Below are 16,809 nucleotides of genomic sequence, written 5' to 3'. Positions count from 1 at the left end.
TGAAAGCACTGGGAAATTGCCATTAACTTCAGTGGGAGAAGCAGCAGCTCCTGCATGATGTTTGACTAACTCTCACAATTTAGTTATAAACCTTACTTGCCAAGTAAAAAACGTAAGATGGTGCATGTTACAGTCTTAATTCTTCAGATGCTAATTTTCTAATAGCTATTAGCAATAGATATTGGGGGTTAGAAATATTAGGCTTCATCCTGCAAGATGCAAAGCCACTTACGTTCTTAGCTGTATCAGAGCCTGAATGTGCAGCAACCAGGAGAATCAAACCTACTGATTGGGGATAAGAGATTTAAGTAAATCACAGCAAGCCACAAGTACAGGGTATGTGTGTGAGGGGTGGGGGCTCTGTGTCTCTGAAAGGAGTGGTGCTGAGGGCAGGCAATGAGATGCATAAATGGTATCTTCACAAACTGGAATTTTAAGCTTAGCAGGTTATAAGAGTCACTTGGGTGTTAGCTTCTAAAACATTTATTTTATATAAATTCTGTCCTTGCACTCAAATGCATAAAGTTATACTGTTTTCTTTGTTTTGCAGAAGACAAGCTCCAGTCGCTGCTGTGTTTGCTGGAAGTCCACAGCTAATGGGTGCTATTAAGCTGTGTACTGGATGGATGGTGACAAGTCTACCTTTATATAATGATGATGATCTCCTACAAAGAAATGAAAATGTGAGTGTTTGATTTCATAAATGTATCATGGTGTAAGAGTTTCATTCCTCCTTTTTTATGTGGAAGATGAGATGAAATGCTTGAAATGTGTAGGGGTATTAAAAATTGTGCATGTCAAAGAAGATAAGTGAAAGTCTTGTGCAGGTGGGGTTCCAAAATGGGATCCAAGTTATGTCCTGGTTTCCCCAGCCAGCTGGGGTAAGGAATTCTTATTATTTATTTATGGTAGTGCTCTCCATGGGCTAGGTGCTTTGCAGACATTAAAGAACAATGGAGTTTACATTCTAAGGATAGGTAAGTGCATGTATTATTAGGGAAGGATGAGGACAACAGATTACATACGTGACAGCTTGATTCACCGAAAGCAACATGGCAGAAGTGGATTTTAAGAGGGACATAATAGCAGAGTTGTGGACTTGCTGATGAGCTCAGGGAGGTTTTGCCATGCCTAGAGGGCTGTGGGGAAGAGGCACAAAATGATTGTCAGACACTGGTGGGCAAACTGTTTGTTTGGCCTGAGGGCCACACTGGGTACAGAAATTGTACAGAGGGCCAAGTAAACAGCCAGGTGTGGCCCAGCCTTTGCCCCCCTAGGCAATCCCTTCATCCCCTCAATCCCTCCCCAGGAGCTCCTGCCTCTTATCCAACCCCTCCACCCCCACTCCCCATCCCTTCATGTTGCCTCCTGAAGCATTGCGTTGGCAGCACAGCAACCATGCTGCCCAGTTACTAGTGGTATTGTCTGGGGTGGGGGACAGAAGTGGAGGGGCCAGGGACCAGCTCCTCCAGCTCACTGTGCTGCCCAGGAGCTGGACTGGCTTTTTCTGCAAGGCTGTCCTGACTCTGCTCCCCAGTGAGAGCTCAGGGGCCGGACTGAAAGGTGGCCTGCAGGCTGTAGTTTGTCCCGTTCTGTTACATGAGATGCTGGCAAATGGAGAACACTGGCACAGTGAAGCTCATGAGTGGGAGCTAATGTGAAGAATGACAAATGAAGATAAGTGAAGAGGCACCGTTTTGTAGAGCTGTGAAGGTGGTGACACAAACCTTAAATGATGGAAAAGCAGCTGGGAGCAAGGCGAGAGATTGAAAAACAGTGATCATATAGTGGTCAAGAAACGTAAATTTAATGACTGAATTTGGTCTGGTTTGAAGAGCCGTGTATATGTTTAAGAAACCAGTGTTGCAGAGTGGAAGCAGGATATAACGAGGTCCAGAATGAAACATTTGGCTGTGAGGATGGACATGCATAAAGCCTGGATGTGTGAGATGAGGAAGAGATAAGAGTTAAAATAACCCTATGTGCCTCAAATTGGACTTCACTGGTGAAATTGCTCTAAAATCCTCCCATGAATGCATATATAGGAATGCTAAGTAATATGGATTCAGTTCCAGAACAATAAATTGCACTTTTTGTACAGTGGTATTGTGTGTGTCTGTTTATTTGGTAGGTCAAATTCTGAGAAAGGGATCTAGGGGTTATAGTGGACCACAAGGTAAACATGAGTCAACAGTGTGATGCTGTTGCAAAAAAAACAAACATGATTCTGGGATGCATTAACAGGTATGTTGTGAACAAGACACGAGAAGTCATTCTTCTGCTCTACTCTACACTGGTTAGGCCTCAGCCGGAGTATTGTGCCCAGTTCTGGGCACTGCAGTTCAAGAAAGATGTGGAAAAATTAGAGAGGGTCCAGAAAAGAGCGACAAGAGTGATTAAAGGTCTAGAGAATGTGACCTATGAAGAAAGGCTCAAAGAATTGGGCTTGTTTAGTTTGGAAAAGAGAAGATTGAGGGGAGACATGATAGCAGTTTTCAGGTATCTAAAAGGGTGTCATAAGGAGGAAGGAGAAAACTTGTTCTTCTTGGCCTCTGAGGATAGAACAAGAGACAATGGACTTAAACTGCAGCAAGGGAGGTTTAGGCTGGACATTAGGAAAAAGTTCCTAACTGTCAGGGTGGTCAAACAGTGGAATAAATTGCCAAGGAAGGTTGTGGAATCTCATCTCTGGAGATATTTAAGAACAGGTTAGATAGATGTCTATCAGGGATGGTTTAGACAGTACTTGGTCCTGCCGTTGGGGCAAGGAGGCTGGACTTGATGGCCTCTCAGGGTCCCTTCCAGTCCTAGTGTTCTATGATTCTATACTATGATTCAGAAAATCAGTGTAGCAGACAGAATGAATGGTCAGCCTGTATTCTGTCAGCGCATCTCAACATGGATAGTGTTTTGTACTTGTGAGAGCTGCAACCTTGCAGGGAATCCCTCTGTCTCCACTGACTGTACACTCCATCAGGGCACAGTCTTCATCCCCAGTTTTCCTGGCACAGATTCCTACTCAGAAAATGTGCAGAGCAGGGGTGTGGTCTTCCGTCCGTACTTTCACCACACACTGTGTGATGACCAGCGGGCCAGAGACAACATGGCTTTTGAACAAGCAGTGCTCTAACCTGTGGAATGCTCCGACCTCACCACCTGAACTCAGGCTTTTGAGTCACGTGATTGGAATTGACATGAAGAAGCACTCAAAGAAAAAATGGTTATTCACCTTGTCATAATTCTTGTTCTTCAGGATGAGTTGTTCATGTCTATTCCAATACCTGCTCTCCTTCCCTTATGTTGGCATAGTGAGCAAGCAGGAGTTGAGGGGGTGGCAGGTCAGCAGGGCCCTATATTGAACACCATGGAGGCGAGACTCCAGAGGGCACCCAGGCTGACCCTACAGCTAGCTGCTAGGGGATAAAACTTCCAGCTGTCATGCACAAGCACATTCACGCACCTGATTGGAATGGACATGAACAACAGTTACAAGAAGGTGAGTAACTATGTTTTGCTAAATACTCATGACAAATGTCCAGTATACCAGAGATTCTAAACCTTATGACTAGTTTCCTGGTTTCATCTACAAAGTCATATTTACCCTTAGATATTTGGGGAAATGTATATATTTTGTACTCATTACAGGTATTTTTTTAAATAACTATTTTTTATAGTAAGATATATATGTAACTTCTTACCGCTGGATTACCCAATGTATTTAATATGCATTTGATTTTCTGTGGTTATAATTTGTATTAAATATTTTTTCTAATTTACAGATTTATCAGATCTATTCAAAAAGGTCTGCAGAGGATATTTATAAGATACTCACATCCTACAAAGCCACCTACCTGATTATAGAGGATTCAATTTGCAGTGAGACTGGACCTGTAAAAGGATGTAGGGTTAAAGATTTATTGGATGTTGCTAATGGCCATGTAAGTAGCACCTGGAAAAAGTCAAATGTTTGTGTTGATAAAGTAATTTGTTAATTTTAAACAAAGTTAAATTTAATACCACAAGAATACTTAATTTTCCAGTTAGAGATGACATGTAAGCCGAACTCTGATAAATATTATAGTGAACATTAAGCTCTTGTTTTGAGAACTTCCTTCTTTTTGAATGTTTTGAAACATACAATCTTTCCCTCATGTTTTTCCTTAACTCTGTTGAATAATCCTACTGATACGTTGGCATCTAACTATAGCTCCCTCACCAGTCACTAAATATATTCGCTTATAAAATTAAATGATTACTATAATACCTAGCAGCCCTTACTAAAGATGATCTTTAGACAGTATCCTCTTCAGCTTATCTTGACTATGATAAAAGATGTATTTTTAAAATATTTTAAAATCATATTGTAAGCAGGGCAAAGCTGTGTTGTAACATGTTAGGTTGGTCACTCCTACTAGCTGATATGTTACAATAAATTTATTCTATCTACATTAGGGTTTTAAAACACAACAGTTAAAATGTTTGGCTAAACAAGACCTAAGATAACACTGTGAAGTATGAGTACAAAATAGGGAATTAAGATTTGCTTAGATTTCTTCATACTGAGTTCTGCTTTTTTGTCTTTTCAGATTTAGTAACTCTTCATCACTCTGTTAGTAGGTCTGGTTTTGGTTTAGTTTGGGTAGGGGTGAAGTTTAGAGGGGGTTAGTGGCTACAGTTTCAGTGAAGTGTTTCTGAAAAGTGTTACAACTTGCTCTGGAAAGGATCAGGCTTTGACTCGGGATCACAGTGAGTGTATCTGAGAGGGGAAAGGACATAGTTTTATTTTCAAGTTGGGACTCTTGCGGCTCAGGTGTCCTGGCTTGGCAATGAATCCAATAACATGGAGGCTTCATGCTACTTTGAACAAAGAGGGAAGTTAACATTAGTGTACATAGAAGTATATAGCTTCAGTCTTGCAGGTTTCAGTTTAAATCATCCACTCTTTGTCTCAGCACTAATTACTTTAAAATTACTTAATGGTTTTTGTGACAGTTAATTTTGTCCTTGGGAAGGAGACTGAGTTTCATGTAATCATTGATGCCAGCCACATGTGTGGCATATCACCAAGGGATTTCCTATAAAGACTGAAGAGAAGGCAGCTACTGAGGTGGTCTCTTTCAAATTCTGCATGTGAGAAATGTTGGGGATGAGGACAACTACCTACTTCAAGTATTTAGGTCTATTTAGAGGAATGATTAAAACCATCATATGGCTGTCTTGTTCGCTCCAGTTGAGTCTTGTAAATGGGTGAAGACTACCATGTGATTTTACTTTCACTGGCTGCGAAAGGCAGATTGTGTAAGTAATGAGATTTGGTCTCTGTCCAAAACCATAAGAAGATTATCAATGAGAGCTATTAAACAAATCTCCAGAAAGTATCTGAGGCTATATCTACACTACCATGGAAGATCGACCTGCGCCTCTAGTTTGGATATGAGCTCTCAGGGGTTGCAGTCAACCCCTGTACTCTTCACAAGATGGAAGGAGTAAAGGAGGTCAGAGGGAGAAACTCTCCTGTTGACCTTCCATTGTATAGACAGACAAATTAGCCAAGCACAGATATGTCAATTTTAGCTAAGCATTTGGTATAGCTGGGATTCCATATGTGCAGTCAACTCCCTTAGTCTAGTATAGACATAGTCTTAGTCTGAAGACTGTTAGTGGGGGCATTTGGCAAGTTGCTGTCTCCCAAAGGAAGAATGTATTAGTAACATTAGCAATGGACCCAGTTTCTCTTTATTGGCTTTCCACAGAAAGCTAAGAAACTGTTTTGTAGGTATTGGGCTGGACAGAGGGGTTCTAATGCTCGTGTGTATGATGGAGCCAAACTTTGTCAAGGTTAAAAAGAGGATTACTGCTGTCATTTCTTGTTTTGGTGTCTGTATTTGTAAAAGGAGAATCTACATATAAGCTGTGCCTCTTTCTAATTGAAAAATATTCATGCTGTACTTCGTTTATGTTAAATATAATAAATATTACTTTTTGGTTTATGCAGAACTTAGAGGGGTGTTAGAAAAGACTAAGTTACCTTACAAGAAACTACTCAAGATAACAGCAATAATAGTTTCAAAATAAAGCTAAGATTGCCAGTATATTCAGTTAATACTGTGGGGTGGCTCTCTACATGCAGCAAAAAGGGGGGGGAAATCCTCTGATCATTCTGTGGCACAAGAAGATTCTAAAACTAAAATGTTTCCGTGGTGGGTTGACTTGCTGTAGTGGCATGGGGCAGCAAGGAATATATGTATTGGCAAATGAAACATGAGGAGATCTCATAAAAAAGCATTCTGGATTTGCCTCGCTGGTTTCAAATTCATGTTATGAGGTAAAATCTATCACATAAAAGCTATTGATACTAACGAGGGTCTGCAACAGCTGGAATATGAGAAGAAACTAAAAAGACTGGGGCATTCTGCTGAGAAAAGAGGTGACTAAAACAGTGTTTCCCAAACTGTTCTGTGGAATGCTGGCTTTCTGCGTGATGTGAATTGGTGTTCTGTAAAAAAAAAAAAAAAAATTTATGCTAGTGATATTTTCCTTCTAAAATATTAAATAAGAAATTGTGTGTATCAAAAATACAAAGGTATTTGAACAGTATTTAGATTGTAGGTATATTCATATTTATAACTAATTCATAATAGTTAAGTAGTTATGTGACTCATGCAAAAACAGAGATGGGAAAACACTCTTCCCATGAAAAAACTGTCAAATATTACTCATTTTTATTTTCCAGTCGTTTTTCTGTAAAAATAACAAATTTATAAAAAAACACAAAATGTAAAAATATTTTCCATACCTAATTTGTTTGGCATTTTCTTGTCATAAAAATGTTTTATGAGCTTTAAGGAAGGACAATCCTTTCTGGAACAATTTTCTAATTTTCAGTTTTCTAATCCTTTCTAATTTTGTACAAAACAACATTATCCATCCATCTCAGCTGTTTTTATATTTGTCTTGTCTTGGTTTGTACTTAATTTTTAATGTTTATCCTTAATTTTAGGGTTGCTAACCATCCTCCTCTCAGAAGAACATTGGTTATTCCTTCAGATTTTCTGTTGTTATTTTTTGTTCTTTGTAAAATAATAGACATCTAAAAAACCTAACTCTGAAATCAAGTTTTGAGCACTGTGTGCTGCAATTTTTCAGTAGGAAACCCCCCCTCCTACCCACCCAGGGCCAGCACGTATGTGTTCTGTCAATATATTCCAAGCCCAAATGTGTTCTGTGGCCAAATCAATTTGGGAAACACTGGACTGAAATATAACTCACGCAGTCTAGGGCAGTCTGTCTGAACCGTACTGAGGGCTCGAGGTGTGACGCAATCACTTCCACCTGTCCCTCAGGGGCTACAGTTACACTACAGCAATCTGTCGACAGAAGTCACTGTCAGAAGAGATTTAATGACAAAACTTCTGATGACAGAGTGTGGCCACACACACAAAAGCCAATCAGAAGAGCGCTCCCCTCTGTCGACAGAGCGGCCAGATTGCCCAGCTGCTCTCTCGACAAAACAGGCACCCAGAAGCACAGCAGACAGGGCTGCCCATTGTTCTGGATACCTCTCTGTCGAGAGAAGGTCCCCCAGAGCGTCCACACAGCTTTTTTTTGTCAAGAGACTCTGTTGACAGCAGTGATAATGTGGTTATGTTGACACAAGCTGTCTTCATCTACCTAGCTTTGCAAGTGTATTCACTGAAAATTTGGCTCCTGCTGCCCATAAGTGCCTCTTTAGCTATTTAGTAACACCACCTCCCCAACCAGGTCATTGTGAGTGTACTTAGGTCAAGCAGTGTCACTGTATGTTGACTGTATCTGGCTTCCAGGAGCCTTCCCACAATGCCCCACACTGACAATCCAATCAGTGCAAGTGCTCCTGATGAACACATGCACCGCCAACACAAGAAGTCAAGTGCGTGCACAGAAGCAATTTAATAATGGCAGTGGTTATATGCTGATATAAGTTAGATCACCATTATTTTGTAGCACAGCTCTGGCATTAGTCAGCTGATATTTCTAATTAACTTTGTGTTGGTAACTTGAGAATGACAACTTCACTTTACTTTTACTCCAAATTAAAAGGGAAGACAGAGGGTCCCTGTAATTCTTTTTTCAATATTAGTGCTGTAGATGCAAGTGTTAAACAGTGTTGTATTTAAGAAGAAAAGGAGCAAGCTAAATGGCTTAAGGTGGGGGTGAGCAAAATTTTTACATTAGGCCCCACTTTTGGTCCCTGCAATTAACCTCTCCCTCCTACACACAACCTGTCTAATGTAATCCAAATGAATGGAAATTTCAGTTATGTTCAGATGAAAAAAACCTTTTCACACATGTGAGAAAAGAAATATGTAGAATGTAAAATCGGTATTAATTGGTATATAAATGTGAATACATATACATATTTCAACATTTTCAATGAGATGGATGAGCCTGAGACCCAGCAGCCAATTGTGCTGTGCCCTCCTTACAAAATTTCATGCCCCCCCACTTTGCACACCCCTAGCTTAAGGGAGGGATAATGAGCTGTGAGGCCTTTTGCCTCTAGGTTGATTAGTTTGAATCAAATTGGGGGCTGTGGTGATTGATATACGTTTTCAATCTCTGCAAAGGAGTCAGTGAGTTAAGTGTTCTTGGAAAGTGGATTTATTCCTTCCTACACGTGCTCTCTGCAGGTCAAATCTGAAGTTGGCAGACAGGATGATGTGGACAGCATTACTGTGTGCTGCTCATGCTTTCTACTTCTATCTTACAGAGAATTTTTGTTTTCAGAGCTACTAATCCAGCACTAGTTTTTATCAATTCACAAGCATTAAATTTAAAAAAACCAAAGTGTGAGGGAAATGTTTTCAACCATTTATGTATATTTGTATTATCTCTGTTGTTATTGAATAACAAAAGATAAAAGATTAATCCTAGGCTCTGCAATTAAATTTCTCATAACAATTTCTTCTTATCTGATAGGTGGTTTGTGATGAAGGGAATAGTTATGCCTCCTCTAAATATGGACGATTTTGTCATGAGATCAAAATGAACTATTCTCCATATGTGAATTATTTTACTCGGGTATACTGGAACAGATCCTACTTTGTATATAAAATCAACACTGTGATATCCTTCCAGTCTTGAAGAATCATGATGTCCTTTCTGAAGATTGACCATGTATGGAACTAGTAGGAGAGTTCCTGTTTTACAAAGTGGCTTTTTTGCAGAGAAAAGTGGGAGCAAACAGAATGCCCATTCTGTTGGTTTACCAAACTGGAATTCTGTGGACTACAGCTCAACAAGCAAGAGTACCATCCTCTAAGGAAATGTGAGCACTAGTCAATTTTACAGTCTCTACAAAGTGTGACCATCTTCCATAATTCTGCCATTTTTCTTTGTTTTTCCCATTTTGAATCATCCTAATTTTAATGTAAATAAAATGTCTAGTCTAAATATTACAACAAATAAATGCATTCTAGATGGACCTACTTATTAGAAAAATAACATTCAGACATTTGGGGATGATTTAAATTCAGTTTTTGTGAAGCTTTTGTTTTCTGGCATTTGAAGCCATCAGAGTATCCAAGAAAGAGTCCACGCAAATGGTTTGATTTTCTATTAACAGCAGTATCTGGTCTAATTTTTCCCATCCATGCGTAGAATACATTTTGTTATGTGCTCCAAGGCATGTACAGACGTGCACCACCAATAGAAACACATGATGTGGGTTGCTCTGGGCACTTTGCTAATCAGATGGACAGCACCTGAATCTCTCCTGAGCAGCCACCGAAGAAACTCAGCTTATTAACTTATTAACTGTCTCTAACTATGTGCATTACTATGTTTATTATACACACCTTCACACACTTTCTGTATGTAGATACAGTATTTTTGTGTGAGACAAGTCCTGAAAGATTTTATTTAGGCAAAGTATCCATAAACTTTTTACTTCAGTGCATGGACAAAGGGGTCCACTTGCGTGGATGAGTTTTTCAGATCAGGCTCTTAGTTTGGATGAGTAAGTTTTGGGGATTTGTCCCCATTAGATGATATTTATTCTTTGTATTCAATTTAGTAGGTGTTACATAGTTGATCTGGGTAAAATATTGCCACAAATTTTATTTAAAACCCACACACACACTGAAGCCATGTTAAAACAGTGGATAACTATTTGTTTTAAATATATGCATCTCATGAATTAAGATCCTACTATCAAGGTTTTTTGAATTTTAGAAAATATTTTGTCCCTTAACTTTGTTTTAGCTTCTCTATCATTACTCCTTCCCCACACCATTCTAACCAAAACAAAAAACAGTCAAGTAGCACTTCAAAGACTAGCAAAATAGTGTAATAGGTGAGCTTTCGTGGGCAGACCCTCTTCTTCAGACCATAGCCATACCAGAACAGACTCAATATTTAAGGCAGAGAACCAAAAACAGTAATCAAGGAGGACAAATCAGAAAAAAATGATCAAGGTGAGCAAATCAGAGCGGGGGGGGGGGTCAAGAGTTAGATTAAGCCAAGTATGCAGATGAGCCCCTGTAGTGACTCAGAAAGTTCACATCCCGGTTCAAACTACGTGTTAATGTGCCGAATTTGAATATGAAAGCCAGCTCAGCTGCTTCTCTTTGAATAGCGGTGCAAAAGTTTTTTTTCCAGTAACACACATACCTTTAGGTCATTAATAGAATGCCCCATTCCATTAAAATGTTGACTAACTGGTTTGTGGATCTGGAGTGTTTTAATGTCTGTTTTGTGCCCATTAACCCCTTGTCTAAGGGAGTTAGAAGTCTGTCCAATATACAAAGCACCTGGGCATTGTTGGCACATGATGGCATATATGATGTTAGTAGAGGAGCATGAGAAAGTGCCCGTGATTCTGTGAGTAACCTGGTTGGGTCCAGTGATGGTATTTCCAGAGAAGATATGTGGACAAAGCTGGCAGCGGGCTTTGTTGCAAGGAAAGGTTCCAGGACTGGTATTCCTGGGGTATAGACTGTGGCTGTTGGGGTCTGTCCCACGAAAGCTCACCTAATAAACTATTTTGCTAGTCTTTAAAGTGCTACTTGACTGCTTTTTGTTTTGATAGTGTTTAGACTAGCATTGCTTCCTCTCTGTTACCATTCTAACCAGTTTTCTTAATGAATTCTCTGTTTATGCAATTTATTTAGTTTGTTTGATATGCTGCTGCTATCATGGATGTTTGTTTGATTTCTACTTTTGGCCTGATCTTGGAGTCCTGAAACAAAATACTGCAAAAGTAAATGGACGTTTTGCCTGAGTGAGGACTGCAAAATTCTTCACACTGTGTCTGCTGGAAAAATGTAAATCCAAAGAATTTAACTTCTGTGAATTGAGCATATGCAGCAAGAATATGGTGCATATGTCTGCTTAACAGTTCCTCTGTGCACATAGGTTTATTTATTGTTATACTGTGTGCTGCATTATCAAACTGTGATCTTCTTTTTTAAAAAAGACTTTATTGTTGCAAATGTCATATCTGTAGTCCAGTTTTCATTTCTGGATGTGCTAATTTTTGAGGCCTAAAAGTTTAACCATGTTTTGTATTCTGCATTATATTTAAAATCATGGCAAATCCACAGAACAAAATAATAATGGGTTTGGTGATCTGAGGGAGAAATGGTTATTTTGGTATAGTTGTGACAGGGTATAGTGAGTAGTCTTATCAGGTGTAGTCTTGAACATTCATTATATTAACTGTGTGTGTTGTGTGTATTATATATAAGTCCACTAACAGTATGCATTATTTGTGTGTTTATACACAAATGCATATATGAATCTGCACTGAACATTTAAGACTTTTTTGGGCACCACAGTAAACAAATGCATTGCCTTCAGCTGTTGCAGAGTGTGGGAACCTTTTTAGTGGTCCTTTTCTCTGTGTGATGAATGAATGTAGATGTATTTAATATTTTAAAATGACTCTAAAATTCCACATGCAGTTGCAGTCAGGGATGTCATATCCATGTATCTCACTCCTAGTAAATGTATGGGCCTAAACATTCATGAATCCCCTTTCATGATAGCAATAAGGCATTTCAGGGTGACTGTTGCACTCCTGGGTGGCTGAAGTCACTTAGCCAATGGCCTCTTGCCTTACAACAGCTTTCCACGTGCAATATTTCAATTGCCCTTCAATGGACTGCCTATTGTGTTTTACTGTAGTGTATGTGCATATAGTACTGAGTACACACAGTGTGAATACATGCACATAGAATACATTTGTAAAGAAAAATACAGCTACATATCTGAAAATAAATCCCATGTAAAGGATTTTGGTGTTTATACATATTTGAATAGACGTGAGCTCTTTTTAATCTTGTGACATACTATCATTAAGTTTTGTCATTCTTTGGTGATGTTGCTACTTCAGTTGATTCCGCTACACACACGGTTAAAGAAAATAGAAAAAAAAGTCTTGTAACTGCAGGGAAATGTAGCTATTGTAATCTCAGTTAGAAGGTAAAAATATTTAAATAACCTCAAAATCAAGACTTGAGTTTGAACATCCAATCCAGTTTGTGGCTTGCTTATGAAATAGCCAAGTGTCATCTACTAAAGGTCTATTCTCATTCCCACATTTTGTGTAAGGATACAGGTTCTATGGTGTTTCCAGGAATGATTAAATAGAGCTTTTCATTCAAGTAAGCGGCAGTTATGTCCTAACTTGCTATCCAACATGGGTTGCCAGTGTTACAAGCCTACTGAAAGAATAAAAACTCATAGTTTAGAGGGCAGGAGAACATAATGGAAAATCACATCTGTTTTACTATAGACATTGCAGTCCATTTGAAATATGTGCCTTGAAAGCTTTATTAAACAAAAACACAACTTGAAAGATTTTGTTTTGTAATTTTGTGACGATTTTTAATCCATTTCCTTTATGGTTTATGTAGCTTCAGTTGTACCTTGATTTCAGCAGGAAAAGATCCTAGCAACCTCCTGTTATGGTGTTGCTGATGTGAATGGCACAGCTAGTGTCTGTGCCAACCATTTACTACATCAGCCTACAGAAAGTGATTGGCAAGTTTTTGCTTTCTTCATGGCTTGCTTCCTCCTCCACACTGTGAGCCCTCAACCCCTGCTATACTTGCTCAGTCTCATTGAACAAAAATATTATCTGAAAAGGCTATGGGTGCAAGATAGGAGTACTTTATTGCTCAAACCTTTTACCTTTAGATTTCTGGTTTCAGATTTAGTCAGGTCACAAATGAAATGAGATTGTTTTAGAGACTAGGCTGAAATTGCCATACTTGTCTGGGGACTACCGCATAATTTGACATAGTTTTGCGTAACTGTCCAGAACAAGGGTCAGCAACCCTTCCGAGGCAGAGGGCTGAAACTTAACATTTTAACCTCTAAGTGCAGCCTGTGTGCCTGTAATACTTTTTAAACTCATTAATAATCCAATTTACAACACCTTCATTAATAAATAAAGATGCTGAGCTTTACGGTGTAGGTGGTGGTTAGTAGGTCTTTTGTTAATCCACAGGTGGCATGGCTTTGGGTGAGCTCCTGGTTGCATGCCTCATGTGCCCATGAAAATTGGCTTGCATGCCACTTTTGGCACTCGTGTTGGGGGTTGCTGACCCCTGGCCTAGAAGAAATATAAGACTAGATCAAAGGGTGCTTGAGGTCATGGTTAAGATGCTATGTTCAAACTGAGTAACACTCTTAATAACTCTTTAATACACTGAAAGAGCACTTTGACTTTGTGCAAAATAAGTTATTTTTTAAAAATGCAATAGTTTAGGAAACAAAAAATAACATTACAAAGAATGTTTTATGAACATTTTTGGGTTTTCCAATTACTTGCTTTGCTTAATAAAATATAAATTGTAAGTCTTTAGGGACCAAAACTTGCTTGGCTTACTCATATAATTCGTGTCCAGGGCACCAAATCAATTCAGTCAAATTATCCCTTTGGTTTGACAGGAATAAGATATTCAAGATTAGGTCCTAGATTTGTAAATTTTCAAGGAACTATATGTGGATTAACAAAGTTAATGTTATACAGTCCCTGTGTTTTAACCCATATGGAAGTGCAGATGCATGTAGAGAGATCTGCTATCATGTTTTGAAGACTGTAAGGCTACATCTACAGGCTGACATGTTTTCAAAATAATTTATGCAATTTGCAATATGCAAATTGCATAAATTATTTAGAAATACCTTATTACAAACAGCACCCAATTTTTGGAATAAGGGACTATACCGAGCATTCCATTACTCCCCTTACAATGAAGGGTACCAGAACTGAAATAGCAGCACTATTTTTGGGGCTGTGAAAAGCCATGGCGTTGCTATTTTGGGATACCTTTCCATCCCAAAATAGAACCCCCTGTGTAAACATCGCATAAATGTGTAGTCTTTTACTATTAAGACATTTAAACCCGTAAAGCCTCTATGTATTGATATGCAAATAGACTCAAAGTACATTGAAATAAGGATGTAGCAAAAAATAGGTATTTTATTTCCAGTAGACTTAGAGTTCAATTATTTTGATGAATAATATAAATATGTTTAAGCATTTTATTTTTATCTAGTGAAATGTTCAGTTGTGAGAAATTATTTGGTGGGGGGTGTTAGATGTTGAGATACAAAACATTAAATCTCTAACCATTAAAACACGTTGCCATCAAAAGTCAGAACGCTCCCTGTAAATACCCTTAATCAAACTCTGATAAGTTATGAGGCAACATTTTTCTTACTCTGCCCATCTGTAAATTTTCAGTTATTGATGGAAATCTTTTTAGTTGCCTTGTGTGTATCACAGTGAAGTCAATGTTTATCTACATTTGCTGATTAAAAAAAATCTGATTCTTCCAAAGCCTAAATACAGGCAATATTTCACTGAAATAATACCTCATCTGTTATCTGTTTGTGTGCTCAGTAAAGAAGTGAGAACTAAAGAACATGCAATGTATGTTCATATAGCAACCAGTTTTTTGACATTATCAGTGTAGCTAACTTGTGCTGTTACAATTATGTTTCATGTTTTAAGAGTTGTCCATGTATGGGGCCAAATAATGTTTAAAGACTTTTCTGAATTGTTTGGTACCTTAATTACTGTTCAAGTGTCTTACTAGAACTGGTGATATTTTAGACATCAATACAATTAAATTCACGTCTGACTGTACTTTTGAAAGTGATGAGATTATAAAGCGTTTTTTATTCCCTGGAAAAGGGGATGTGTGCTGTGTCTTAGAGAAAATTTTAACTTTGTATTTTGAACACAAACGTTATGCCGGCAGTGCTTTATTTTTTCCTGTTGCCACTCATTGGAGGTGCATGTGGCATAAATAACACATTTAATCATGTGCAGGTATTTAATGACAAATCAAAAAGGAATTATATTGACTGTCTTTTAGGACAGATGGTTCTCGATACAGCTGGTATATACACTAACTGTTTTCTCCTTTAGCAGAAGTTTTGTCTTTGCAAAAATAATAAATGCTAAAACTGATGAATATGGGTCATTTGAGAGACAAACATTTTTACTTCTTTTGAGTCCACAAATATTCTTTCGTGATGAAATAATTTTCTTATTACATAGTAGCCTATTTATTGTTACAGTAATAAAATTGTTTTTGTATTTTTATTGTGGATTTTGTTTGTTTTGCCTTCATAGTAGCTTTCAAATAAGTTAATTTGTGCAAAGTTCTTCAAATATTTGTGTACTTTGGAATAATTTGAAGCAATTCAGCAATATCCAGTCTATTAAAGCTGGATGTATCTGTCACCATGACTAGCTGTTGAGAAACACATTGGTTCAAAGTAGACAGCAAAATAAGATGTCTCATGTCAGATGATAGGAGGGGAAATATAATTTTCTTGATAAATTCTCTTTTTTTCCCCAAATGAAAAGGAAAATTGGAAGGGAATCACTATATAAATGCAAATATTTAACCAGAAAATTGCACCTCAATTTGTGTACATACCCATCTTGTGTGGCTGTTGTATATGGGTAATTTATATAGTAGCTGCTTTCTATTGTTATATTAGGGTTTCTAAATACAGGTTGTGGTTTGTACCCAGTTACTGCATGCTTGTATGAAAATTGTAAAAATCCCAGAAGAAATCAAGTAATTTCCAGGTATTGGAAATGCTTGATGGGAAATTGCCAGGAAAAGCTGGCAGTATAATATATACTAAAAATTGTAGCAAATGGAACTTGGTTGGATCCTCAAAGCCCAATTCCTAACAATACTATGGCTGTGTCTACGCTAGCCAAAAACTTTGAAATGATCATGCAAATGACCATTTCGAAGTTTACTAATGAAGCGCTGAAATACATATTCAGTGCCTCATTAGCATGTGGGCGGCTGAGGCGCTTCGAAATTGATGCGGCTTGTCCAGACAGGGCTCCTTTTTGAAAGGACCCTGCCTACTTCGAAGTCCCCTTATTCCTATCTGCTCATAGAAATAAGTAGCCAGGGTCCTTTCAAAAAGGAGCCCCGTCTGGGCGAGCCGCGTCAACTTTGAAGTGCCGCGGCTGCCCGCATGCTAATGAGGCACTGAATATGTATTTCAGGACTTCATTAGTAAACTTTGAAATGGCCCTTTGCATGGCCATTTCAAAGTTTTTGGCTAGTGTAGATGTCGCCCTTTATCTGTTAATTAGTTCTTCAAAACTTTGCACTTTAAAGCATATGAGAAATGAGTCTGATCGTAAATACATTAAATCATATTATTGACTATCTTAGATATTTTAAGGACCCGAATTACTTTTTTCAAGCAGCATATCAAAGTGAGCTTGTTTTAGCTGTAATAAGAATCAGGTCTGTTAACACCATGAAGTATGCATGA

The 16,809-nt window shown here is 38.2% G+C and overlaps 1 protein-coding gene across 4 annotated transcripts in view; it reads left to right on the top strand.

Annotated features, from left to right (window-relative positions):
* DPY19L4 (dpy-19 like 4) overlaps window positions 1-16,809 on the top strand; it is a 69,724-nt gene that overhangs the window by 47,827 nt on the left and 5,088 nt on the right. For 2 of the 4 annotated variants that reach the window (XM_074986925.1, XM_074986926.1), the window contains exons 17-18: window positions 551-683; window positions 3,780-3,938. In XM_074986925.1, the coding sequence (XP_074843026.1) occupies window positions 551-683; window positions 3,780-3,938 (292 nt within the window). Of the gene's footprint in view, window positions 1-550; window positions 684-3,779; window positions 3,939-8,958; window positions 10,309-11,150; window positions 15,576-16,809 lie in introns of those variants that run through there. The other 2 variants (XR_012644379.1, XM_074986924.1) reach the window with 2 other exon arrangements.

Source organism: Carettochelys insculpta, chromosome 2 (genome assembly GCF_033958435.1).
Source record: "Carettochelys insculpta isolate YL-2023 chromosome 2, ASM3395843v1, whole genome shotgun sequence".
In the NCBI taxonomy this organism is placed as follows: Eukaryota; Metazoa; Chordata; order Testudines; family Carettochelyidae; genus Carettochelys; species Carettochelys insculpta.
The sequence above is the reverse complement of the archived record's forward strand: the minus strand, read 5'-3'. Positions and strand labels throughout refer to the sequence as shown.